The sequence below is a fragment of the Miniopterus natalensis genome, chromosome 6 (assembly GCF_054644295.1).
Source record: "Miniopterus natalensis isolate mMinNat1 chromosome 6, mMinNat1.hap1, whole genome shotgun sequence".
Lineage (NCBI taxonomy): Eukaryota > Metazoa > Chordata > Mammalia > Chiroptera > Miniopteridae > Miniopterus > Miniopterus natalensis.
Window position 1 is genome coordinate 87,592,850 of NC_142086.1, and position 27,439 is coordinate 87,620,288.

A 27,439-nucleotide genomic window follows, 5' to 3' on the forward strand; every position below is an offset into this window, starting at 1 on the left:
AGAAAGCGCGGGAACTGTCCCGAGAGCGAGTCCAAGACCGGAGGGGGAGGGGCGGGTATGGAGAGCAGCAAGGTTCAAACCTCGTAGAGTTTGCGCAGCATTCTCGGCCCAGCCGACGAGGGGTGGGCTCTGCGAGATCCCGCGTCTGCTCTTCCGGCTTAGCTGGGTTTTTTTTTTAACGTGTTAACTGCAAAGTGGAAGAACAGTAAGACCCAGGTGTGAGTGTCAAGTTAACTAAATAGAAGTGGGCCTTTCCTGTCCGGTGAGCGAGGCTGGACTACGGGGCGATGCGTTCAAGGGTACTGCCACCCGCGCCGGGTCTAAGTTCCTTTACTTAGCAAGGGCGGGAAGCATCTAACGACAGGTTCCTCGAGTCAGCCCCTGATAGCGTCAGTCCAGCCACCTGGCTATAACTGAGGGGACAACCATACACTTGGAGACGTCGCCAAGTCCATTCGCTTGCCCCAGTGGGCCCACTGAGTTCGCAAAATATGGTGCAGCCTATGGGTTGAAATATACCAGGTGAATGCACAACCAGACTTGGTCTGTCTCTGAAACCCGCGGGAAGCTGACACGGCCGAGTCCCCTGAGTGCACGCTCTCTAAGCCTGAGGGCGGTCTCGCGAGATCGCGGTCTAAATCCCTGCCCCTGCCCCTGCCCCTGCCCTGGGACGGGCCTGCACTTGCCCTTCCCCTGCCCCAGGACCTACCTCGGCACAGGGACCTGCTCTTTGCCCCAGCACCTGCCATCGCCTGCCCTTGGCTCTGTCCCGCTGACGTTCTGGCACCTGCCCCGGCACCGTGAACTACCCCTGCACCGGGACCAAGTCACTGGAAGACGCTGGAGAGACACTGTCTACGCAGGCCGCAGAGGCCTCTCATGGGGCTGCCCCCAGCATCCCGCCAGGAAACCGAAGAACGGCCCTTCTTCCCAGTCTACACCCGCCGAGACGGTCCAAGAAATCTAATACAATCTAAAACTCCGTGCCGTGTATTTTGTAGGACAGCTGCCAACCAAATGAGGGGTTTTTTTGTGAGTGGACTTAAAGATTCTAGACCATTTACAATTGGCCATGCGACTCTTCCTGGCCAAGATCCAGCCCTGGCTAACCTCGCCGTCAACGGCCCCGCGCTTTGGCTACCGAAAGACGGCGAAGGCGCGAAGCCAACCATCGCTGGGTGGTTAGGCCGGGTGCCAGGGCCCGCCGCGCACTCTCCCAGAACGCGCTGCGGGCGGCAGCGGGCGCCTTTGTGACGCCATCAGCCCGCGCGCCGCCGCCGCCGCCGTGTTCTGCGCAGTCGCCACCGGAGCGGCGCGGCGACAGTAGCTCGGCGGCAGCGGCGGGACGCGGAGGGTGGCGGGCTGCGGCCGGGGATGCTCCAGCAGGCGCGAGGGCCCCCGCCATGCAGCCGGCAGAGATCCAGTTCGCCCAGCGCCTGGCGTCCCACGAGAAAGGCATCCGGGACCGGGCAGTGAAGAAGCTGCGCCAGTACATCAGCGTGAAGACGCAGAGGGAGACAGGTGGGCGCCCGGCGGGCAGCGGCGCCACATGGCGGCCGGGCCGCGGGCGGAGCGCGGACTCGCACTCCTGCCGCGTGCTTCTGTGTGTTCGTGTGAAGTGCTTCCTGCTGGGTCTAGTCTGGTTTTACGTTTGAGGGACAGAGGCCGACGAGGGTTAGGGAGTCTGCTGAAAGTCACAGGGAGTGAGGAAGCTGAGAATAGACCCAGTCTGTCCGGCACCGAGCCTGTACCTTAAATTACGAGGATCAGCCTGACTTATCCTGCTGTGCTTTTCATTGATTCACGCCATCCTTAGACCAGTACCTTTAGGAGCTGGGGTTACAGCCCTACGCTAGAGGAACTTGTGCTCCTAAAGCTGGGGCGGGAAGATCACTAAAGCAGAGTTTTTATAGTGTAGTAACGGAGATCGGGGGGAGGAGGGAGCGCCTCCGCTATGTAGATAGGCTTGGTCCTGGAAGGCCACTCTGGGGTGATGTCCGAACAGAGGCGGGAGGAAGAGCGGAGCATGCCCGAGCGGCGGCTGGAAGAGACCAGTAAATCAGGGAGGGTGAGGCCGGATCACATTGGGAGTTGTAGTTGGGTTTTTAACTGCAGTGGGTGCCATTGAAGGATTTCGTTTACCTGATGCAAACTATGTTCTGTACACCCTTCTGCTCCCTGAGGTGTGAACTACATCACGAAATGGAGGTTTTCTCTTGCAGTAAGATAAAGTTTGGTTTATTTACCAGCACACTTAGAGTCTACTTGAAAGAATAGATATCACCTCCCCCTGTACTGATGTCAGCTTGTTTTATTTAGAAATCACAAAAGGCCACCTGGAAAAAAAATAAAACTTTATGGGAAGTGTGCTAGAAAGAGGAGTGAAGACCAAAATTTCTGACTTCAGTTTTGCTAGGATCTCTCTGACAGATTTAATTTACTCTTAAACCTAAATTTCTAGCCCAGGCCTTTGTTACTTTCAGCTCATCTATGTCCTACTAACCTGGCATCTCCACCCGGATATCTGAGAGGCATCTCAGAATGCCTAAAAATGACTCATTTTCTTCCCCCTCAAAACCTGTTCTCTTCTGCTGCCCATCTGCCACCTGTGCTTCCTTATTTTGTTCCCACCATCCACTCAGACTCTAGCTGCATACAGGATTATTGCCCTGGACTCCTCTCTCCCTCATTCTCTCCAACCCCCTCTTCCCCCACCCCCGCATTCAGTGTCACTTGGTCCTGCCTGGTTCATCTCCTGAATTACCCTTTTCTGTTCCATCTTCTTTATGTCACCTAGGTTTTTATACTTGGTTGTTTTCTAACTGATCTTGACTCCCATTTGTGCCCCCTTAAACCCATTCTCCATAAACCAGCTCAGAGTCATCTTCCTAAAACAGCTCTAATCACACCTCTGCCTTCCTGGAATTACAGGTCTGCAGATCATCTGTCCTTCCCTTTTCTTTCCACTTCATCCCCTACATGACTGTTTCCTGCTCCATCAACAGCAGACCATTCTTGGGTCCTGGTGTACGATATCCTATTTCTCACCTCTCTGCCTTTGTTTCTCCTGTGCACGCTGAAAAGATTCCCACCCTTGTTCCACTCCCAGTATTCATTATCACTTTTCTTATCCTCTCACCCCCACTCCTCTAGGATTCTGAAATACCCAGTTTGTCTCTATTGTAGCACTTAGCTACATTGCTTCTTAATTATCTGTTAATGTGTCACTTCCCCCAAAACACTGTAAGCTTCCATCTGTTTTCTGAACTGGAAGTGGGAGCACATCCAGGCATACAAGGGCCTGGCTGTATACAAGAACAGAAGAAAGGCCAGATGCAATGCTTATGGGGCTGAGACGGCCAGAAAGAACCTGTTGCTCAAACCCCTTTGGTGAGCGGGTCTGGGATCTGAAATGCTGAGGCAGGGGCATGAGGCAGTGGGTTTATACCAGTGTCCCAGGGTTGGCACCCATCACACCTAGAGCTACTTGCCTGGTACCTTTTGTTCAACACTGTATCCACATTGCACAGAGTATAGTGGGCCTTCAAAAAACTAACTGCGAAGTGAGTGTCATAGACAGTGATGGTGGGACAAAATAAACAGGGTCTTTGCCACAGCTGTGCTCCGTCAAAATAGAAACAAGTCTGGAAATAACTTGGCCTGACATTTGAACCCCATTGACAGACTCAAATTTTTTGGTATGTTGTCTGAGACATAGTAAAGAAAATCTGAGATTTCACTCTTACAGATACATGTAACTCTCCCCAGCAGCATAGCTTTGTGATTTTAAAGACAAATTAGAAATCCTTATACTGCTTGAAGCAACTAAATGTTGCCCTAGTGCTCTAAGTGTTGGTATTGAGTATTCCCAGTCATAAGGTGATCACTATTGTAGAGTTACTCATTAGGGCTCAGTTGTCCTTATTTGTTCATTCTTGTATGTAGTAAACATGAATGGAGTGCCTACTGTGTGGTTTTATTACTATGTACACTGTTCTTGGTACTGGTAATACAGCCATGAACAAAACAGACAAAAACCCCTGCCTGTTTTATCAATTCTGCAACTTTAATTTGCATTCTTGCCCCTTTTTTGGTGGCATATAAAGTGACAGTACATGTTACAGTTGGTGGGTATTATATTTGTGGGGGAAATAAATTTTTTCATACTGACAGTGTTGGGGGGGGTGTCTCTCGACCCAGTGGTGGTGAGGACCAGGAGCTGTGCCTATTCTGACACAGACATGGGTTCCAGTACAACACTTGACCACCCAAAATGGCTCCTGTGCTCATTCGTGGTGAGAGAGGCTGTTGGATTTTCTCATTTCAAGGCTTGGTATTTTTTATGTCCATGTCTCACTTTCATTTCCCCTCAGTTGTTTGAAACTAACTAAGCCTATAATGTCAGAAACTTAGTAGTGTTAAGTTTAAGAGACTCCACCCCTGAAAGAAGAGACAGGTCAAGAAGCAGTTACAGAAGGAAACTGCTTTGGACATGTACTTCACCTTTGTGGTTTTGAAAGAAAGTAAATAATCAACTTTTCTCTGTTTTGCTTTAAATGCTTCAAAAGTCAGTACCTTGTTTTTACCAGCTAAATTCCTGGGTGAAAACAAGTGGTTTTCATACTTATGTTGAAAATAGGTATTTTAAACAGGAGAAGAGCTTCAACAGCTTGTGGGTAGAGAACATGAGACACTCATAATACCCACACATTGGACAGTGCTTTGCTTTTAACAAAGTGCTTCTCACACTTGCTCTTAATTTTGTCCTGAACCATAAACATTACATATATTGCAGGCTAGGAAACGGGCCAGCTGTTAGCGACAGGTCTGTAACACTGCACTGCTAGTAGTAAGTAGCAAGCTGAAGCCTCACCAAGGGTTGGTTTCCACTGTACTTGGTTGCCTCACGTAGGATGAAACAAATCAAAATACGCTTTCACATCCAGCTCCTTTCCTGCCCACTGTCCAGGATCTGCTTGTCATAGTTATTTTGTTGAAATCTGTTTTCAATTACAGAAGCATCTGGCACAACTTTGCCCATTGCCATTATGGGTTGTCCAAAGAGACAGATTATCGCTTAGAGTTAGTTGGACATCTTGTTGCACTTGAAAGAGCCATCTGGAGATATACAATGTGCTATTTTTAAGTGAAAAGGGCCAGAATACAGAATACACGAAACACGTGATGCTATTTAGGTCACACACACACAACTGTGCATTTCTGTATCACATATAAGTAAATGCATAGGGAGTGCATCTGGCAGATAACAGTGATCCCCCTGGGAGGACCCTGGGGTTGAGGAGGCGGTGATCAAGTACTTTTGATTGTGTAACTTGATAATAGTATATTAATTTTTTGCCATGAAAATGTGTTTTGATTGGTTAAGACTCTCTTGATTGCAACTAGACAAAATTTTAAAGCTACCCTAGTTTTAAGTGGGGGGGGGGGCCCAGAAACACAGCTTTACTCAGAGCTCAACTAAGGTCACCAGTTTTTCTCAACAGCAAACTGCTATCGCCAGATTGGTTTCATTCTCAGACAGGTTCCCCATCACGTGGCAAGGTTTCTGAGTGCAGGTCCAAACTGTGTCTTCTCTCCAAGTCTGGGAGAGAACTGGAGATTTTCCTAAAGCCTGAGCAAGGGGATCTTTATCTGTGAGGGGATCCATTCTTGAACCAGCCCTGTGGCCAAGAGAATTCATGCTGATTTGGCTAGCATAAGCTCACCTCCCTGATTTGCCGCCATGTGGACCAATCCAGCCCAGACCACTGCCTCCTTCCACAGGCCCTGCCTTCATAGTGACAGCCCTGAAGGGGGGAAAGATGTAACTGCTCGGCAAAAAACAATGCCCAATACCAAACCTCATGCAGAAACCAGTGTCGCTTAAATCCTGTTCAGCAGTGTTCATGCATTTCTAATTGCATTATGAAGAATTTTCTAAACAAGAAGACAAGAGCCCACAATAACACTTCGGTAATGTGTAGTTTGGGTTTGTTTTTTCCTTTTGTTAAGGAAACTTTCAAATCTAGTCAGCTTTAGCCTTTATCAGTACCTGGCGGGTTTGTCTGATCTGCCCACTTCCTCCTTCCCACTAAATCCTTAGACAAATCCCAGAGGTCTCATTTCATTTCCAGGTACTCAGTATGTATCTGTAAAAGATAGGGACTCTGTAACATAACCACAGTACCGTTCTCACACCTTTTTATTTAAAAAAATTTCTTAATAAATATTCAAGCTGTTGAGTTTTTCCCATCATTTCATAATTTTTTTATGAGCAATCATAATTCAGACAAGACCCACCCATTGCATTTGGTTGATAGTCTGCTCAGACTCTTCAGTTCTGTTTTTATCCATCTTATTTACCTTTGCAGTTTACTTGTTGGAGGAACTGGGTCATTTGTCTTGTAGAGTTTCCCACATTTAGGGTTTTGCCCTCTGTATCCCATAGTCTCATTTGACATGTTTCTCTGTCCCCTGCATTTCCTGCAAACTGGTATTAATACTTAGATCTGCCGAGATGTAGGTTAGTGTGGGGAAGGAAGAAACTTTTCCTCTACCCTTCAGTGTTCTTCGAGCTGGTCTAATTAAGTCAAAGTGCGACAGATTAATGAGAAAAGAACCAAATTTCATTACATATGTTCATACGGGGACCCCACATACATTAGAGAGTCAGAAACCCTGCATACAAGAGAGAGTCAGAGACAAAGTTAAAATGAGTGATATGTGACATTCTGAGCTAAGGATGAGGTAAGGCACCTGGGGCTTCAGAGGGGAGGAGGGTCATTGTAGAACAGTAAGAAGAGCAGATGTCAGTAATTAGTAGTTTGTCCTGCCTTATAGATGGGTAAAAAAAAAAAAAGTTATTTCTGGTGATGTCTTATGGGCCAGGCCCCTAATTTAAATTCGTTAAGGGAGAGGTAAGAGTTTCCCTTGAGCCTGCAGGGTCTCGGTTGCCTTCAGCTCAGAATAATCCACATATCACAGAAGCACATCTCAGGTGACTCATTCTGAACCCCCACAACAGCCTTTTCGGTTTTGTGAAATTACTTAGCAGATGGTGCTGTTTTCTCCCTATTGCACCATATCCAGCATCGAATGAATAGTTGCTGATCTTTGTGAGTTGAGATGGACCAGTGGGTGTGTGTGTTGTTGGTCTGATTTATCCATTTGAAAGTTTCTAAGTAATTTTCAATCTAACATTTTAGCAGCCATTGGTGATCCTTGCCCAGATCCACTAGTTCAGTAGTCTTTTTTTTATATATATAAATATATCTTTATTGATTTCAGAGAGGGGAAGGAGAGGGAGAGAAAGAGATAGAAACATAAATGATGAGGAGTCGTCATTGATCAGCTGCCTCCTGCATGCCCCTGACGGGATCAAGCCCACAACCTGTGCATGTGCCCTGACCAGGAATTGAACTGTGATCTCCTGGATCCTAGGTTGATGCTCAACTGCTGAGCCACTCCCAGCTGGGCTAGTTCAGTAGTCTTAACATGAATAAATGTAAGCACAGGTACCTATGGCAAGGTTACTACGATCAGGGCTGCAGTTGGCTTGGTTCTGTGGAATTTATCACTCACACCATGGTTGTACTGTGTTCTCGATAGGCAGACCCCCAGGTGTGGCTTGTTTATAACACGAGAAGATGAAAACAATTGACATGTCATTTGCCCAACCTCTAAAGGAAATGCACTTTAATAAACTAATTTTACTATGGTTTCTGGTATATTAGTTTTAAGTGAGAACATCACAGAGTCAAAATGGACTGTAATAAAATTTTTGATGTAAGAAAAGTCTTTAGTAACTTTACCTATAACAGTATAAAGCTCACTCTGAATGCACTAATTAAACTTCATTCCATCAAAAGGATGCTGGTCACTTGGTAATTACCTTTTGGAGTATTGAGATCACATTGATCCCAGATATATACTTGTTTACATTTACCCAATCATCGTTTGCTGCTCCAAAAGACTTCCTAGTACCTGTTAGTGAAATTACTAAAGACCATGTGTAAGATGCATTAAGACTTGAGGGTTCTGTTTATTCTCTACAGGCTTGGAAACTCCAAGAATGTACATTTTCCTGATTTTATAATTTCTTATGTCACTTAGCAGTTATTCCTGACACCTGGGGTCAATCCAGCAGCTAGAAGACTGCTTGTCTTGTGGCTTTGTCGTGGGTGGTGCAGGTGGAAGTAGAGGGCTTAAATAATGAGAACAAGGCTGAAATCGCCCAGTAAATGAAAACCATAGCTGGGAAGAGGGAGATCGGGATACAGCCAAATGTGATCTCAAAGCAGGAACCTTAGAAGGGTCATCTTAGCAAAAAGATCCCAAAGCTTTGCCAGTTTCCCTGGGACCAGTTGTACGGGACTTGAGCAAATCCTGCATCTTTTGTAGGATTTGCATTTTTACTTTGCAAGACCAACGAAAGTGTTGGTGTGCCGAGTGAGATGCTAGTTGAAGCAGAGGGGCATTTAGGGGAGCTCATTTTATAAATGGGCACTCCATTAATTTTTTGTTGTGATTCCATTTGCTTCCTTACATTACTCGGGTAATGAGGACACACCACCGCTACCATCCTACTCATAAAACTGCAAAATTTATATGTTTGTTTAGTAACAGTGAGGAAGTGTATGCTTCAAATAAAAAAAGACCTTTGCAGATGAAAATGTATGCGGTGTTATTCTCACTGCTTGTGTAACAGTTCTAAACTTTAAGAAGGGAATTGTGAGGCTCTGAAATAAGATTCTTGTGCTGTTTTGCCCTCTAGGAGGCTTCAGTCAAGAAGAACTTCTAAAAATATGGAAAGGGCTCTTCTATTGCATGTGGGTGCAGGACGAACCCCTTCTGCAGGTAACACACTTCCCTTTGTCATATCACTGGGTCTTTGGCTAGAGGGATAAGAGAAACTTGCTGGGTCAGTCCCCTAAGGTGCCAAATGAACTGAAAAGCATTGCTTGAGGGATTCTCTGTCATCTCTTATCCCTCAAAAAGGGATGCAGTGTCCAAGTGTTGAGGTTAATACCTTTTCAGATAATAAAGAATACACATAAATTAAAGATTTATTACTTCTCTGCCACGGTTTCATAGTTCCATGGTAGGTTTTACCTTATTTTAAAGTTTGTTTTCTCTTGTTTGTGGTCAAAAATGTCATGGCACTAGTCTAGAACCTGTGAGCGGCCCTGGCTGCAGACCGACCTCTGCCCCAGTTTAAGTGGGCACCCAGACTGGGCAGCCACCTCACTGGGGTCAGGGTCTGCGTAGAACCATTAGTAGCCCCACCTGATGCCCTACCTGTAAAGTTAGCAGGGACTTACACAGATGTGCACGTGCATCTGGCCCCATCCTCCGAGCACGCTGGGCACCCCACCACCAGCACTACCACCATTTAGAAAAATGGTTTTCACTGTTTGAAGAGCTTGATTCGATGTGTAAAAGCCAAGTGGAGGGATAAGCCTTGAAGTGCCATTCAAACCCTCTAATGGAAAACACGGGTAGATTTTACTTGTCTAGGTTTCAAGGCACACAACTTGGCCACATCCCCCAAGCCATGCAGTAACTCACTCTGATTATTGCCTTTACTCCTCTGAGCACATTTTGAGTAGTAGAGCAAGGCAAATATTTTTAAATTACATTCACAAGTAACAGCCAACAGCTTTAGTGCAGAAAGAGAATGTGACAAGAGCATCACTTTCAGGTCCGGGAGTCACTTGAAATGGGTGAGGGAGACCTGAGACCAGGGAGATACAAGTAATATGGGGATCTGTCTTTTCTTACAAAACTCAAACAGAATTCCTTTGTTGATGCTCCCCAAGCAGGTGCCCCATAAACCAGACCAGCAAATTCTCTGCAAACAAGCTTGCTGCCTCTGAGTAGGACTTGCGCTTCCCGTGGCACTTTTGCCCAGGACAGAGCCTGGGAGAGTGCTGTTCTCTGTGCTTCCCACCACCTTGCCGCTTGCTGGAGCCTGTCTCTGAGCAGCCAAGGTGGGATTTTCTGATTCCACACACTGAGCTCCTGGAGTGAGAGCCCTGGGGTCTAACTGCAGCTACTCCCCCAATGGGGCATCTGTGTTTCCATTACTAGGGGATTAGGATAAAAATCTCAATTTAAGTTTTAATCTATTTTTAAAGCCAGGAATTGACAGCTAATTTATTTCTTCTGTAGGTCATTTGAACAGATAACTAGAGATACTTTTTTATGCATGCAGCTTAAACAGACCTCAGAGGTATATGGAGTTGGCACAATATTCCATTGAAATTGGGGGTTTCGCATTTGATAAAATTCAGATATCCACATACACACTTCTTAGTGGAAGTGACATTGGAAACAGTTAACAGATTCCCACTCACCCACCTACCCCAAAGGTGTGGAAGGAGGTGCCGGCCATGGTGCTGTCATCTCAGTGTTGCCACATAATAACCCCGATGTTTTCCCCAACCCGCCTTTGCAGGAGGAGCTAGCAAACACGATTTCCCAGCTCATCCATGCTGTTAACAACTCAGAGGCGCGTAAGTCCTAATGTTTCCGTGACTTTCAGAACAGCCTTGTTTTTCAGATTTGATAACTTGCCTAGGATAACAAGTCCATATTCTTTCTTCTCCTTCCTTCCACATTTCCATTTCCCAGTGGTCTAATTTACCATGAAGCTGGGGCTTCCAGTGTGTAGATGTCAGGTGAAAAACTGTTCCCATGGGAGGAAACTAGGATAAACTTAGATGTTGACTATGAAGGATGTGCCTTGTGGATATCATACTGGACATCTCAAAGATTTCCCAAAAATATTTTAAATACTAATCCTTCAGGTTCTCCAAATTCTGAGTTACTTTAACACTCCTAGAAGCTGTCTCTGCATATGCCAGTGTGTGTAGTAACCTCTGGTTGCCAGGTTTATCTTCAAACCTAGAGCCTTTTGAGGTTGTCACTGGTGATAAACTGTAAAGTAGCCTCCCTTATCAAAAAGAATAAATGGGGGAGACATTTCTGGGATGTCCAGACTTTGATTACTTACAGAGGATGAGAGACAGCAGAATGAGTTTGTTCGGCTCCCCACTCCTGAGAATGAAACTATCCCAATGGCCTTCAGAGCCCTCAGTGGTTCTCTGAACTTTAGCAGAGCCCTAGCTGACATATAACGAACAAAGTTCTACACATGGAATATAGTACATGAAATCTTTCATGTATCAAGAAAGATGTGTGCAAAAAGAAGTGAAGCAAAAAGTCAAAGTTTTTTGAACAAAAAAGTGCTAGTTTCATGGCTCAGAAGAGAAAATTAGAATGTTTCGTTATAGTGCACCCAGCTGGAACTGAACAAGAAACAAAAAGCTGAGTTTCTATATGAGTCGTCCAAGTGTCTATCAATAGGGCTATCTTTGGATTGTTAGGTATAGGTGGGTGGGAAGGACCAGTAGATATGGCTCAGAAAATCTTTTAATGTAGAAACATGCCTCTTAGTGGATAAAGAAAAATACTCCAGAGAGCATTGTAGTTAGGCACTAAGATATTACCAGCCCTCCTGTTACTATAACATGCTTTTACTTAAATGTAGAAGAAAGCTTTGAGCATATTTAATGATTGACAAAATTTTCTAGCAACCCAAGAATTCTTGAAAAAAGTAAATAATGAATAATCCTAGTTTGTTTCTCTTCACTATTTTTGTGCTGTCTGGTAATCTGTTAACCCTAAAACCAAGCATTCAGAGCTTTCTGTTCACTGCAGAGCACCTCTTCATTCAGACCTTCTGGCAAACCATGAACCGAGAGTGGAAGGGGATCGACAGACTGCGCCTGGACAAGTACTACATGGTGAGATCTGCAGGCCTTCATCCCGTCACTGCAAAGGCGCGTGTGAGGGAGGAGACGACATTCAGCATCTGAAGAACAGTGGGGAGGTTTGATTGTGAAGCAAAGTTAAGTTCTAGGCTTACTGAGATGATAGGCAGTGTGGCATTAGACAGCCTTGGAAACTGCACTCAGAGGCCTCTCTGTTTTTTGTTTTGTTTTTAAATATGTTTTACTGATTTTTAGAGAAAGAGGAAGGGAGAGGGATAGAGAAATAGAAACATCGATGAGAGAAACATCATCATCAATTGGCTGCCTCCTGCACGCCCCCTACTGGGGATCGAGCCTGCAACCCCGAGCATGTGCCCTGACCAGGAATCGAACCACGACTGCTTGGTTCCTGGGTCAATGCTCAACCACTGAGCCACACCCGGCTGGGCAGGAGGCCTCTGTTTTGTCCCTTTCAGCTGTTAGGGACTAGTTTGGAGATCTTTAGTTAGCATTTTATGACCCAGAAGTAAACATGATCACTGTGGATATCTTTTCATTTGGAGATCCAGGCTACACCTGTGTCATTAGCCTCACTCTACTAAGCTGATCGATCATTCTTATTTCCTTTTGTAACACAAGTTGTCTGTCTTTAGCTGATCCGCCTGGTCCTGAGGGAGTCCTTTGAGGTTCTGAAGCGGAATGGCTGGGAAGAAAGGTTGGTAAACTGTTTGGGTTAGCATTTGGTGGTCTGAAAACTTCTAAGGTAATAGCGTGTTTTTGAGGCCTTTCAGTTAATCGCCGAGTATGAATTGCCTGATCTGTGTCTTCCACTCTGTTGTGCGCTATGAGAGGCAAAACCCCTTTCGCATAAAGAACTTAAAACTCAGCAGAGGAATATGAAAGAGTTGAGTATACATGCAGTCAGCTTTTTATACTGATTTCAGTAGTTGCTTTTTCCCTGGTAAAACTTTCTCAAACCTCTCATGGCTTCTGTGCAGTATAGCATGAGCCTGAATATTACGTCTTCTCTGGGGGCAGAGGTGTTGGTGCACTATAGTTGATAGACCCGTATGTGTTGTTTTCTTTAGCCGAATCAAGCTTTTTCTCGATGTCTTGATGAACGAAGTCCTGCACCCTGAGAGCCAGTCTCCCAATGGAGTAAAATTCCACTTCATTGATATTTATCTGGATGAACTGTCCAAAGTGGGAGGGAAAGAGGTAAGAAACAGTCCGACACCTGCCAGCAGTGTGGTGAGACCACAGCCAACCTGAACAGGGCTTTGACTCCTCTTCAGATGCTCCATGAGCTAGGAATGGAGTGCGGTTATGACACTGTGCCATACCAGTGACAGAGTGAATCGGTTCAGCCCGTCTTTTGACACATTTTTTCCCCATCTAAGAATGTGTCCTAAGCAGCTAATGGGACATGTGGGCTCAATTCATGCACTAAAGATGGACATGGATCTCATTTAGGAAACAGGACTGAAAGCACCTGCACAGTCCAGTAAGGAATTGGGTGACACGAGGAAATACTCAGGAAACTGAGTTCTTAAAAAGCAGCAGGAGAGAAAGACCGCAGACAAAGCTCTGGCTCATTTAGTGAACATTCATATGTGAGCAAAGGCGTGGCAAGGGAACATGCTTTAGCACGCAGGTGATTGTCTAAACTTGGGATTGTGAGCAGTTTTTACTTTTTTCTTTCACAAGTGTTCTGCAGTGGACAGATTTTTTTATTAAGGAAAGCGTACATGTTGTATTAAAAAGAATCCCTCATCTCAGTCTCTGATGGTGTCCATAAAGAGCTGCTCCGTAGAGGAGGAAGTGTGGGGCAGCACTGGTCAGACTGGGTGCTCTTCTTCGCTCATGGTGCTGAGATGCCCGAGAGGCTGGAGCACAGCTGTGGCCTTTAGCCTGGCACTGGGCACCTTTTGATGCGTGCACAGTGCACTGGAGCATCGTGAGATGAGCATCACTCAGTCTGATCCAACCCATGTGAGAGAACAGTGGTTCCTTTTTCAAGGACATGTCAGAAAGGAGAAAAGACTCTTTCCCTCATTTTTATTTCTTCCTATTTTACTTCTAAATTACAGCTTTTGGCAGATCAGAATCTCAAGTTCATTGATCCATTCTGCAAAATTGCTGCCAAGACTAAGGAGTAAGTAATTCATGTGTTTCTTTTTCTTCAGTTGGTGCTTAATTTGGTGGGGAGGGGATTGTTTTTGTTGTGGAGCATGATGTGAGGTACCTGGGATGGTTGTCCAGAGCTAAGAACAGCCGAATGCTTGATTCCCATTGGCAGGATGTTTGAAGTTTTGAGTCATAATTCGGCTCTTCTAGCTTTGCTGTTGGACCCCAGTCATTCCAAATCACACCCTCCCCGACCCAAAGTTCAGTCCGCTGCCGATCCCACTGCTTCCGGCACAGAGCCTTTGGCGGGCTCCTTGCGGCCACCGGTGCTTAGTACAGAAGTGTAGTTGGGAACACAGGTGCTTGCCGAGCTGCTGGTCGGTCACACCGGGTCCTGGGTAGGCTACTTCTCATCCCTCTGTCCTCCAGATGACAAGGTCCAGACCATTTGTTTTAATCACATCCTCTTTGCTGTGCTTCCCCCTCAGCCATACATTGGTGCAGACTATAGCTAGGGGTGTTTTTGAAGTCATTGTAGATCAGTCTCCTTTTGTACCTGAAGAGACAACAGAGGAACAGAAAACTACAGTGGGTGACAGTGGCCTCTCTGAAGAAGAGAGAACTGAAAACGAGATGGTGTGGAGAAAAACATTCAGTAAAAAGAAGACAGGTAAGAGACTTGCCTTGAATAGTCTCTCTCTTTTTAGGTAAAGTCCTCATCAAACAAACACTTTTTTATACATTTGTTGAGATCTCACTGACTATAGCCTAGAGTTTACCAAAGGTGATGGGCGTTGCCTTGGACACCACCTGAGAAAGGAAGCAGATGAGCATTTCACCCCTGTGCCCATGCAGGGTCATCTGGGGAAGGCCCTGTGCCTCACGATTCTGTATCTCCCAGGGTGGCGGACGTTCTCCCAAGGTTTTATCCGTGTTGTTGCTATTGCTTTGGGGTTTTCTCAGGGTGTTTAAATACCCACTGTGGACTCAAACCCTTCTTACTACTGTTTTATGTCTGTGCAGTCATGTAGAGAGAGTGTATTAAGGTTGTGGCCCATCAGAACTGATGGTGGCTCACGGCGCCTGGGCGCACAGCTGTAGTAAATGGTCGGGACATCCCTGCACCTTTGAAAGGTTACAAAGCCATTGAAAAGTAGGGTTTTCAAAAACCAGTGACCAGAAGAAATGTAATCATGATTTTGAAAGCAAGACACAAAACTCTGTGGAAGGAGCCTGGTTTGTTTTATCATTTGCATGTACCTAAAATAATCTGGGAGGATGTATATCAAAATGCTCATAGTTAGCCCTGGGTGGCAGAGCTATGAGTGACTTTTGTTTGCTTTGTACTTTTGTCTGTTTTTCTAGGTTTTCTACATTAATTGTATATTATTTTTTAATCAGTAAAAAAAATGAAAAGAAGAAACATTTTAATTTTAAATTCCACATAGGTGACAAGTTAACTAGATGTCCTGAGCAAATTCAGTGTGGCCATGGCAGTTGTCCCTGGGTCCCCCCACTCGCCACGTTTCTGTCTAAACTAGAGGCGTCTCACTCTTCATGGGCACCTGCACTGTGTGGGCCTGCTCTGTGTTCTCTGGCTGTGCCCTGAGGCCCGCCACTCATGAGCTCCTAGGAATCCAGAAATGGCAGAAGTTTGAAAAGTTGAGTTTTCATTAGTAATTTTTATCTGCTTTTTCATGGGCTTTAGTGCTTTTTGAATTAGTTATTAAATGTTAAAATTTGCATTGATATATTAACTTGTGTTTCCTGAGGCAGCCCCACGAAGTTAGTGTACCACTATACAGATTTTTACTACAGCCCAAAGCTACCTAAAATTAGGGACAGGCTCCTGAGTCCGTACTCCCCCTCACAGGCCAGAGCCACTCTGTGCCTGAGCCCCTGACCCGGCAGCTTCCCGTCCCCTGCTGCTGACAGGGAGACCATGTGTGCTGGGCAGCATTGAGGGCTGTGGAGGCTTGTCTAATGGATTTAAAAGACAGAATTTGCTATTGCTTCCAGATGTTTTTCATGCCCAGCAGCTAAAAAACCAAAACATCCTTGGCAAATTATAAATGTATTTGCAGGGTTTTTCCTCTTTAAAGAAATGTTCTTTTTACTAAGAGACACCTAATTAGATGGTGCCTCCTTCAGAAGTAGTCGTTGCTGTGTAATTGAAGGATTTTGTCTTTGGTGTGTTTTGATAGCACTGGGCAAAAATCACTCCAGAAAAGATGGATTCAGTGATGAAGGTGAGAGAAACAATGGCGGAAGCGTGGAGGACACTGGGCCACTTCTCCAGGTTGGTGGCAGTTGTTGTTTTTTATAGAAAATAGATTTACTGTGGATGGCCTGGCTAATTGGGAATTAGAGTCAGAGCTAATTAAACTCGAAGGCCTAATGTGTAAAGTCCTTTTCATCACTTCAGTCACTAATGTCTTCTTCCATATAATTAGCTTATTGGAGACAAAGAAATTTAAGATGGTGGAACTTTGAAAGACGGCAGTCTTCACTTTAGCTTGAATTGCTCAGATCTGTTCTGTTCCATTCAGCCAAGTCAGCTCAGTGCTACTTTTCAAATAAAGTTTATTTTACTATGTTTTCAAGTGCAAATTGTGCATCTAGATTAGATTTACAAGGAATTATACACCCAAGTAAATTTTATGTAGTGTTTTTACCAGTTTGGGGGTTTTTTTACAAAAGGAAAAAGATTTACAGCTTAGCTTCTTCCAAAAAGAAATAGGAATGTTTCAGATCTTGCTTAAGCCTTTGGTTGCCCAGTCGTAGCACATGCTTGTGCAGACGGGCCCTGAGTGCTTCCAGAGGCCCACACCATGCCTGTCCTGTCACTGGCGGGTGTACATTTCCAAGTCGGGTTACTGTGGGTTTATGTTAGTTTTCCTTCTCACATAGTTTGACTATAAGGCTGTTGCTGACCGACTCCTGGAAATAACCAACAGGAAGAACATCCCTCCCTTCAATAGGAAACGTCTCTCCAGACTGATCAAGAAGTAAGTGGCTGGATGAGAGGGGGTCACTTGGTTCTCATTCACATTCAAGCCCAGCCCTTCCATTTATCTCCTGGCACAGAGCAAGCCATTGCCACACTTACATTTCCATTGGTTGCACATATGTACACACATGAACTGCAGTGTTTAATGACCACAGCCACCTGCCTGCCTCCCTCCTATTCCATTCTGCAAATGCAGCCATACTCTTTTAGCTGTTTCGTCATGATGTAAAGAGAAGTCTATTGATGACACCTAAGATTAGTAGATTGAAAAATTACAGTGTGAATGTACCGCTGCGGTGTTACCTGTTGGTGCACTGTTGAGCTGGTTGGGGGTGTAGCTTTTACTCCACCCTCCCCACTATGGTTATGCTGTAGTTGTCATTGATGTTGTATGGCTGTACCAATAATTCACTGCAGAGCCCTTTGGCGCATTATGATGGATATCATACAGCAGCTGAGTTTAATTACACTCCCACACCATGTGAGCAGGTGCTATGCTATCACTTAAATTATTTCATGCTAAATAAAGCCCCATGAGCTGGCTTCTGTGATTTCCTCACCCTTACATGGTTAACTCAGGGAAGTTACCGGCTTGCCCAAGGTCGTGTGTGTCAGGCACAGCTGGACTCAGACCCCCTGTCCACTCCCCAGGCTCTGCCCCGAGTCCACACAGCCCTGCACACTTCCTTTGTGTTAAAACAGAGAGCTGAGTAGAGGCAGGTTCTAAGCTGTTTCAGCCTCAGGGAGCTAAGAAACAAGAGAACTGAGGGTTGTCTTGCCCTTCGTTTTAGGCCTTTACCTCACACGTCTCTCTCACCTCCCCTTCTGAGGAAAAAAAAGTGAATCACAAATGTCATGTTTTTAAGTCATGCGCAGAGGAGACTTAAAGAGAGACTTATAGGAGACAGAAAGAAGGGGGTTCTTTATGAACTTCTGTTGTTTTCTCTTTCAGATTCCAAGATCTCTCTGAAGGTGAGGAAGCCAGAGGATTAGAACTGATATTCTTACCTAAATGTGGACCGTACTGAGCAATTAGGCGAAATGGCAAAAAGCAAGATTGAGAACAGGAATAGTAGTAGCCTTATCTTTGAAAGGTTGCCCACTTGCTGCTCAGCTGAGAGAAACCCTGAGAAGAACCACATGGAGGAATTTTTTGTTAATTTTGGGAAAGTTGTTTGTTTGTTTCTGCTTTTTGTTTTTGTTTTCAGGTGGGGTGTGGTTTTTTTGTTGGGATTTTTTTTAATCTTGCCCACCCACTCTTCCATTCCAGGGACCAAGCTGAGCCAGACACAAGGCTGTACCTGTCTCAGGGCAGGGTGGGGTGTTATTTTAACAAGAAGGGATTTTGTTGGTCCACATAGTTTTCAGTTGGACCCTTTATGAAGAACAGTTGGTCTCTCTCTTGGGGTCCCTTTTGTTGACTGTTAAGGTCAGTTGTCCCCTGGGGAAGAGCTGTCATCCATAAACTTGGTTATATTTGTGCGAACTGATGGCCCACAGCCCCCACCCCTTGGGCCCCTAGGGTGCTTAGAAGTGGGTGTTCAGACTGGTTCGCATGATCTGGAGAGGATGTCACCCAGGGTTTATAGTCCTTGCCATGAGTTGTTTCAGGTCTGAAGTTCCTGTGTTAGTAGCTTTGGGGTTTGGATTGGAGAAGTAGTGAGGAGGTGGCAGAAACAGAGGTTAAAGATCTACGTGCATGACCCGGGGGGGGCATGGCTCTCGGGCCCCTGGGTACAGCTGTGAGGGCCTCAGAAAGCTGACTAGATGTGACTTTGGTGTCCAACAGGCAGTATATCTCAACTCAGTTTTGCTGAGGACATTTCTGCTGACGAAGATGACCGGACCTTCAGTCAAGGAAGGCATAAGAAAAAAGGGAATAAACTTTTAGAGAAAACCGACGTGGAAAAAAGGAAAGGTGAGGTAAAGGCTTGGGACCAGCGAGGCCTGAGAAGAGAAGGGCAGCCCTTGGGGACAGTGGGCACCTTTGCAGTCCTGGGAACCTCTGGGCCACTGTCATCATAAATCATTACAGAACAGAAGCTTTTGCTTTAATGGCTGAAAAGTAAAGATTGCTTCTGAGTGCTTGGTTTTTTCAGGGCACCCGTTTCCTAAATGAAAGCGCTCACTCACTCCCGGGGCCCTCTTAGGAGAGGCTGGGTGGGGATGTGGACCTGCTGGACACACGCTGGGCTGTGGGGCGTGTGTTTTATTACCACCCTGGGGCTGTGGCTTTTACCTTTGGTCTGAAAATTAGTAGCAAATCTGAGTATATTTCAGTTCTACTTATATTAAAGGGCAAGGGAGGAAATGGGACCAAGGGGGAGACCTACTGGAGCTCAAGGGCACCGAGGATCAAAGCCTTTCTGGTGGGAAGACATCCCCAGAGGACTCTGTTGGCCACTCGCGTGGCCCCAGAATCCCCTGCGAGACCTGCCATCCACTTGGTGCTGGGCACCCGGTTATTGGCTTATGTCTTTCTAGGAGCCAGGCTCTTTCTTGCTGGGGAGGAGAGTAAAGGCGGTGGTCACAAGAGGAAAAGGAAGAAGAGGAGCCACCTTCAGCCTGAACAGTTAGGGGCAGGACTCAAAGCCATGCCTTCGGGACAGAATGGGGGCAGCCCACCAGAGGCAGGGCCAGGCGTGGAGCTGGCAGCAGGGGTCTCTCCCCGCCCCCAGGGTCAGAGCGGAGCAGAGCTCCCCCCCTCAAGCCCTCCCACACACAGCAGGAGGAAACGGCCCAGGAAGAAGATTCCAGGGCTCCAGGGACTGCTCTCAGAGTCAGCGGCGTCACCTCTGGACCACCTTTGTCAAGGTGGCCCTGGCACTGGTTGTGCTCTCGTGCCTGTCCCCCAAGCTTCCGCAGCCAACGGGGCCCCAGCCCTGAAGAGGAAGCGGAAAGTCAGAGCTCCCCTGACCAACGGCAGCCCGCCGGCACTGGCCTGGCCCCCGCCCCGGGAGGAAGGCCCTGCAGCAAGCGCAGCAGCCAGCGAGGGTGAGGGATGCCTAGCCACGCTGCCCCAGGGCACGAGACTGAAAAAAAAGAAGGGGGATCCCAGCCATCCTGACCCCTACAACCTGTCCACTCAGAAAACTGCCATCTTCAAAAAGAAGAAAATGAAAGAGATGTTGAACTTGACTGAACCTGGCAGAGCATTGGAATCGGAACTCAAGCTCGTCCAGGCCCTGGTAAGGCATGTGGGTTCCGGGCAGGGCGTCCAAGGCTTCCATGCTGAAAGATTGGGGGCCCCTGCCTCCTGGTGCTTCAACTTAGGGGGTGGGGGACAGGTCAGACCTGGACTAAGGAGTTGTCATGGTTCATGACACCCTTTACCAACAGGAAAGGGATGACTGGTTATGGTGGCCGAGATAGTCACCACCCTCCTTACTCCACCCCCATCCCTACCCCCACCACGCTGCCCTGCATGGTAAACAGGCAGATGAGTGCCTCTATCAGATGCTGGTCTTGTTTTTCTTCAACTCACTGCCAGTCCTGGGCCCAAAATCCTTTATTTTGCCTGTCTTTTTAATGAAAAGACTTTCCGCTTGGATCTCTAAAGCCAGGTATGAATGAGAACCTGGCTCTGGATTCGCTTTTCACACCCTCATTCTGGACACGTGGTGCATCTGCGCCCGTGGTCGGCAAACATAATTTGTTGGCGCACAGCCACACCCTATCGTGCACATTTTTGTGGCTGCTTTCACTCCTTGAGAGCAGGGATGACAGGCACCTTATGGCCTCAAAGCCCTTTACAGACAGGCTTTCTGACCCCTGTCCAGCACTTGTGTACGCACTACTGTGACATCAAGGCCTTTCTAACAATGAGTTTTAGGTGAGTTGGTTTCAAGTCAGTAAAAAGCCTTAGCTGGGGAAAACAACATTCACCTGGACTTCAGGAAGTCTGCTGTATTCCTAGACCTTCCCCTGGTGAGCTGTGTCACCTTCCCTTGGCTCTGCAGCCTCCGCCCTTCACTTACTATTCATGTGATGCACTTTCTTCACTGAGAATATCAGAAAATTCCTTCTTATCTCATTTCTCCGGCCCCTGCACCTTCTCTCAGAGGATTGGAGCAGTTGCTAAATAAGACACATAGTTATTAGAGGGTTTTCCTCCCAAAGGGGGTGATGGGTCTCTATGTCTCTGCCAGCGGGTGGGAAGGTGCATGAGAGAGGACCCCTGGATCTGCCCCCTCATGGCTGCTCAGGGAAGGCAGCAGACTTTCTTTTTTTTTCTTTTTTAAATCTTTATTGATTTCAGAGAGAGGAAAGGAGAGGGAGAGAGAGAGAAATATCAATGATTAGAGAGTCACTGATCGGCAGGGCAGCAGACTTTCAAGCGAAGGTCACCAAGGACTTGACAAAGCCAGTATCAGTGTGACATCGACCACATTGGGTTTCCCAGATCCTTGGGATCCCAGAACTAGTGCGGGGCCTTTGCTGTGGGTGGTGGTTTGTTGCAGAGCATCCAGTGAACGTGCTTTATCTGCCCTCAGTGGACCTACGGTAAGCTAAGGTTAGTTTAGTGAAGAAAGAAAACTTTTATAAATTTACTGTTTCCAAAGTGTTCTGTGTTACAGTCTGCAGGCGTGTGCAGTAACCTCACCTTCTCACCACTCACCCAGCACACCTTCCATCCTGCAGGCTCCAGTTGTGGAACATGCCCTACACAGGGCCCTATGTCATTTTACTCTGTGGGTTTTGGGGGTGTTTTTTTAATGTCTTTATTGATTTCAGAGAGAGGAAGGGAGAGGGAAAGAAAGATAGAAACATCAATGATGAGAGCCATCACTGATCGGCTGCCTCCTGCACGCCCCCAACTGGGGATCGAGCCCGCAGTCTGGGCATGTGTCCTGACCGGGAATCGAACCACAGTCTCCTGGATCATAGGTCAATGCTCAACCGCTGATCATGCCGGCCAGGCATTTACTCTGTGTTTTCACTGTACCTTTTCTATGTTTAGATACACAAGTGCCTACCACTGTGTTACAGTCGCCTACAGCTTTTAGTGTAGTAACGTGCTGCACAGCTTGTAGCTGGGAGCGTAGGCTGTACCGCAGAGCCCGGATGTGCAGGGGGCTATCACTGTTCAGGTGCATCTCGGTGCCTCGGTGACGTTCACACGACAAAATCACCTAACAACACGTTTCTCAGAACATGTCCCCATCATTAAGCTGCGCGTGACTGTGGGTGGTCTTTGAAAGGCAGAAATCTTCAAAACATGGGCCCTAAGTTTGAAGACAAATAAAAATGGTTCTTGTCGCTGAGACGATAGGAAACCTTTGGCCCTGCTGGCCTGGTGCCATTGTGCAGAAGTGGTCGTTTTGTTCACAAAATCTGTGCTCTGAGCAAAAAAAAGGTGTTTGCAGATCTGGTTCCAGAAAGAATGGGGTGTAGTATGTCTGAGCCCGTTGTGTCTGCACCCCGGCATCCTGCCTTCGCTTCCTGTGTGTGGGTATGGCACGGTTGACTCCGGGTGTGACCTCCCTCCTCGCGCCTCCCTCACGCAGGGGAGCCATGGGGCTTTCAGCCCTTCGAAGAAGAAGAAGCTGAGGACTGAGAAGGACTTTGTGAAGTTTGACAGTCCCTTCCTCCCAAAGCCCCTGTTCTGCAGAAAAACGAAGAGCGGCATGGCCGCCTCTGTGACCCCTGCTATGCAGGTAAGCACGCTGCGACCGCACCACAAGGGGCTGTGCGTGCCAGGCCTGGGGCTGCGTGGCCTCTGCTGCTGTCCATGGTGCACAGGGTTCCTGTTCCAGGAGCCCAGATCTGCTGTGCAGGCTGTGCTGGGGCTTCAGGGGGCCGTGTTGGTCTGGGGCCAACCTTCAGGGATTAATCAGAGGTGCCTTGTCTTAGAACTCGTGGGAATAGGGGAGATCTAGAGAAACCTGAAGTGAAGGGGCAGAAGGAGACTCCGGAGAGCCCCAGATTTACAAATCGGAGGAGAGGGGCGCCTGCCAAGGACACTGGCGGGTGTTCAGGCTGGTAGAAGGAGCCAGTGCTGTCCCCAGTCTTGGTGGGTGAGGGTGGGCACTGTTCTGGGAAGCCCAGTGCGGGGCCATGAAGGAAAGAGTCGCCTCTGCCAGGTGCCACTAGAAGATGGGAGGCTCGTCGGGGATTACAGGAGATGAAGGTCTTGGTGGAGCTGTGGAGACTGGTGCCTGAGCTGGCCCTGCTGGGGACCCATGATAGGTGGACTTTCTGAGAAAGAAGTAGTTACTGTTTAAATAGCCTTGAACCAGCAGTGATCACTGCCTATGTTTTTATGCATAAGATACTTTCAGGATATTTGTAAATGACTCTGGGCTTATAGAAGCCAGTTCCTCCCATAAAATGGAAATGTTAACACCAAGTGGTATGAGGTAGAACTGGGGGATTCACACAAAAACACAGAGTTCTAGGAAGGAATTTGAGGGAAGTACTCCATAACGCAAAATGGGTCAGCTTCTGGAAATGTTTCCAATAGGAAACAACCAGTTAATTCTGATGAATTGTTAGAACATTCAAATCAATTTGGGGTCCTATGCACAAAAGGTTAGGAAATGTGAGCCCATTGCCCCCCAAAGTTTGATCCCATTGTAGTTGTACTCTAATCAGTTTCATTTCCAAGTTAGAACTTAAACTCAGATACAGTGAATGGGAGCGCCTTATAATTTTTCATTGTTGAGCTTTTTCCTGAAACTTAGTAGGTTTCAAATGTGGTCATTTTGCTCTGCTGCCTTCCCGGGAAGGCAGAGGAGGGAGTGATGAGGCAGGTGACTGCAGAGTGGTGCTAGCACGGCCACCTCCTAGGTCTGTCATGTGCACCTACGAAAGTGCTGTATGAGACCTGGGCCTGGGTGTGCGTGGTGTGTGCTCCGTGGTCTGGCGGGCACCTGTGAGTGCTCAGCGACTCAGACAGACAAGGTGTCTCGGCCCTTTGTGCTCCTATTACTCCGTTATGGTTTTCTTTCTTCAGCTCAACAAAACACCGTCCAGCTCCAAGAAGGTCACCTTTGGATTGAACAGAAACATGACTGCGGGTGAGTGTGGGGTTTGCATGCTGTCCTGGTGCGCTCCCAGGGACCTGGGGAGGAGGGCCCTTACCTGTTCAGGGGCAGAGCAGTCCTTGGCTGAGCCCGGGAGGCGGGGGACGGGCAGATTTTTTGGGGCCTTTAGAAGGACGTAACCTGGTAGGAGGTGCTTTGGGGCCGGCCCACCTGCCCAGAGTACGTTGGTCATGTTGCCTGAGACTTAATGTAAGCCTGTCAGCTGTAACTGCCTCTACCTAACTTCAGGACCATCCTATCTGAGAGGAGGGAAACAGAGGGGCATCTTGTCTTTCAGCTTTTAGCATAGGTGTGATTCATCTGTGGTATTTTATCCCAAAGGAAACCAGTGGTTTCAAAAGTATCAGTTTTAGACCTGGCTCTTTTTAGGGACAATTAACTAACTGTGTGTCTGTGTACACATGTGCATGTACATGAACACATGCACGCAGAGGAGCAGCTATCAGTAGAGACCTGGGCAGCCCCCCCATCTTTACAGCTAGAGGCAGTGGAATAAAGCCCAGAAGGAGGGGCTCCTCCTATCACTAATTGTCCCTGTCCCAGAAACCCCTTCCCTCCTGGTGCTCCCCTCAGGGTCCCTCCAGGTGGCCCTCAGCACTTTTTCTTTGGAGAGTAAATTCATTCTTGCTAGTTACTTTCATTTAGTCAGAAAGCCCTGAGGGCCAGTTCTCTCCAGGGCTGCCGGGAGTCAGTGCCCTGGACACCCACTCGGCGGGTTGGCAGGACAGAGAAATCATACCCATTAACGTGTGGCCTCACTTTCATCGGGCAGAATTCAAGAAGACAGACAAGAGCATCTTAGTCAGTCCCACAGGCCCCTCCCGAGTGGCCTTCAACCCCGAGCAGAGGCCCCTCCACGGAGTGCTGAAGACCCCCACCAGTTCCCCTGCCAGCACCCCACTGGGGACCAAGAAGCCACTGACCACCACCCCAAAGAGAAGGCCAACGGCTATGGACTTCTTCTAGGATAGTAGCAGAGCCCCTTTGTAAAGACTGCTTTTGTACAGAATACTCTATAAATTATAACTTTTAAAAAGTGGGGTGTTTTTTATTGTTTTATAAATTCCCATAAATTGTATATATGAGGGTCCGAGTGTGAGCTGTGGCGCCACTGTGGGCATCTTGGTTGAGGTTTCGATAAAATATGGTTTGTACTGGAGCTCACCAGGATTCCACACGTGTGGGTCACTTCAGTGACTCCCCTAGGGTGGGAGCTGAAAGCATGTTGACCTTCACCACCAGTGGATTCTGCTGGCACAGTGACACCTGGAGTTGGACTCCATCAGCTACCCACACGTGCACAGCTGGGGAACTCGGGTCTGCCTGCTGGGCTGACTTTCCGGTGGTTTTTTGTGTAATAGTCTTTTTTTAAAAAAGCACAGAGGGCTTTGTTCCCGTGCTCTGTGGGTAGTTGGCAGTTTTTGATCTTGTAATTGAATCCGCAATAGTCATTTTCCACATGTGCTCAGCTGGGGATGAACCTTCAAGTGGGGGCAGGAGAACAGAGCCCAAGGCCTGTGTCCTTCCCTGTGTTCCTACCTCTCAGCCAGCCCAAAGTGTCCTCACCAAGAGAGCAGCACCCCTCGGCTCTCTGTGGACTCCAGCCGGTGCCAAGCACACTCATCCATCATCCCAGTCATCGTGCTCTGGCGGCTCTTTATACATCAGTGTTTGCGCCAGCAGCCACAATGCCTAGTGTCCACAAGAGCCACTTTCCCATCTTAAATGAAAAAGTTTTCAGAGGCGAGGCAGCAGTGCCCGGAGAGCCGAACTCCTGCTGGAAGGTAGACATAAGCAGCTTCCAGAACTGTGTGTGTATGTTGATTTGTTCATAGCTGCTCATATCAGAAATACTGAATCATGCACCTACAGATTTTATAAAGTCCTCATTTTAATTAATTGCACAGAATCCAGGGTGGAAGGCACGCAGACTTTAGTTGGAGAAACAAATGCAACTTGGAGCAGCGATGCCTGATCCTTGACCTCATTTAGGGAAGCAGGTCTGCCCCAGCTGGAGTCGGGTGATATGCAGACTCGGAAGTCAGGTGTTCGCCTCAGGAAAGCCCCTGGGCCCAGGCCCTTGAGTTTGCATGATAACAAATTGCAGACCTAAAGGAGGAATGTAACTTGGGGGGCACAGTTTTGCCTCAGGTGCCCAGTACTTCCCCAGCCCTCTCTCCACTCAGGGATCTCAGGCCTCCTAGAAGTGAAAGCCCCGCCCCCAAGCAGGAGCCACAGGTTCTCACCAAAACCAGGGCCATTCCCCTTTGCTGCTTCCCAGCTGAGGGCCCTGGCCTGTCAGTGGTTAGGGCCGCAGCTCTCTTAGTCACTTGACCAGGGTGGGGTGCTTCTGCAAACTGTGGCTTCCCTATGAAGGCCCTGCTGAGAAGGAAGGGGACTGTTCTCCTGCTCTATAACAAAGTGTTGTCACAATGGGGCCACAGGGAGGTGCTGTTCGCTCCTCCCTGTGATGAGTCTTGCCTGCAAGACAGCTCTGTTGTGGTTGCGTGGGTTTAGTGCGCTGCGTTTGATGTTATACCTGAAATCACTCAGAACCAAAACCAATGTGTGAAAAGATTAGGTTTAAGGAGTCAAATATTTTTTATTTCATTTTTTTAAAAATATCATTGTCATTGGTCAAATTATTTTTCTAACAATTTTTATTTCAGCTTTAAAGATCGGTCTTATAGCCAAATGGACCATATAACTCAACCATGTTAGGATGTCTTAGCAAGACGTTCTAGGGCAAAAACAGCTCATTTGTTGAGGTGAGTGCAGGACCTTCTCTCTGTAGCTTCTGTATGTCTCTTCTGGGGCACCAGCGGGTGTCCTGTAAATGCACCTCCCACAATGCCTGCCTGTGAACTTGGGTCCAGAAGTGACAGTGTGTCCTGGATTCCATCTGTCCTCTAAATCTGTCATAACTTACTCCATTTTGTGGGTAAGTCCAGTAAGTTTACTGTGGCTTATTTTTAATGCCTAAATTTTGGCTACAAAGGAGGAAAAAAAAAACCCAATTTTTTAAAATTCTCATAACATATACATGCAAGAATGTGTCAGATAAAGAAACTATTTAGAATACTGGTTTTCTACTTGCTGCATGCTATTTTCTAGGTAAAGTTCCCACGGGGATTTAGCAGTCCAAAAGAAATAATTTAAATCAATGCTGTGGTCTTACAGTATTTTGTAAAACAATCATCTGTACGATTTGGTATCTCGCTTTACAATGTATTGTTCTTTCTAACTTTTACTGAACCAAAAGCACAAAGGAGTATAAAGCAGTTGTTAGCACTGGAAAAAAATATGAAATTGAGTCCACCTTTTGAGTTTTGTGTGTTTTATCTGAATTTACCTGACTGCTGAAGAGGACTGTTTGTTTACGACCAGTTTGTATCAGTGTCTGCAGGGTTTGTCAGTACTCGTCAAAGCCAAGTTCAATAAAAAATCTGTCTTTGCTCTCAGGTTTGCATTGGATATTGACT

The 27,439-nt window shown here is 47.0% G+C and overlaps 2 protein-coding genes across 4 annotated transcripts in view; one reads left to right on the top strand and one right to left on the bottom strand.

Annotated features, from left to right (window-relative positions):
- The window catches only part of HSF2BP (heat shock transcription factor 2 binding protein), a 63,781-nt gene extending 63,611 nt beyond the window's left edge, over positions 1-170 (bottom strand). Inside the window, exon 1 of the mRNA XM_016218262.2 lies at positions 81-170. Coding sequence (XP_016073748.2) covers positions 81-101 — 21 coding nt within the window. The 5' untranslated portion in view covers positions 102-170. The remainder of the gene's footprint in view (positions 1-80) is intronic.
- Positions 171-1,369: 1,199 nt separating this feature from the next.
- RRP1B (ribosomal RNA processing 1B) lies at positions 1,370-27,418 on the top strand. 3 transcript variants are annotated; one of them, XM_016218259.2, is made up of 16 exons: positions 1,370-1,521; positions 8,774-8,856; positions 10,457-10,514; positions 11,722-11,807; positions 12,428-12,489; positions 12,863-12,992; positions 13,865-13,929; positions 14,390-14,571; positions 16,106-16,200; positions 16,812-16,909; positions 17,864-17,883; positions 18,701-18,829; positions 19,396-20,099; positions 22,419-22,568; positions 23,867-23,930; positions 24,730-27,418. In XM_016218259.2, exons 1-16 carry the CDS (start codon positions 1,404-1,406, stop codon positions 24,921-24,923), a joined length of 2,238 nt encoding a protein of 745 aa, XP_016073745.2. In that variant the 5' UTR covers positions 1,370-1,403; the 3' UTR covers positions 24,924-27,418. The 3 variants fall into 3 exon arrangements, with proteins under 3 accessions (XP_016073745.2, XP_087674568.1, XP_087674569.1); XM_087818442.1 differs by lacking the exon at positions 1,370-1,521 and adding an exon at positions 9,819-9,989 and having other exon boundaries at positions 7,359-8,856; XM_087818443.1 differs by lacking the exon at positions 1,370-1,521 and adding an exon at positions 9,822-9,989 and having other exon boundaries at positions 7,359-8,856.
- The last annotated feature ends 21 nt before the right edge of the window (positions 27,419-27,439 follow it).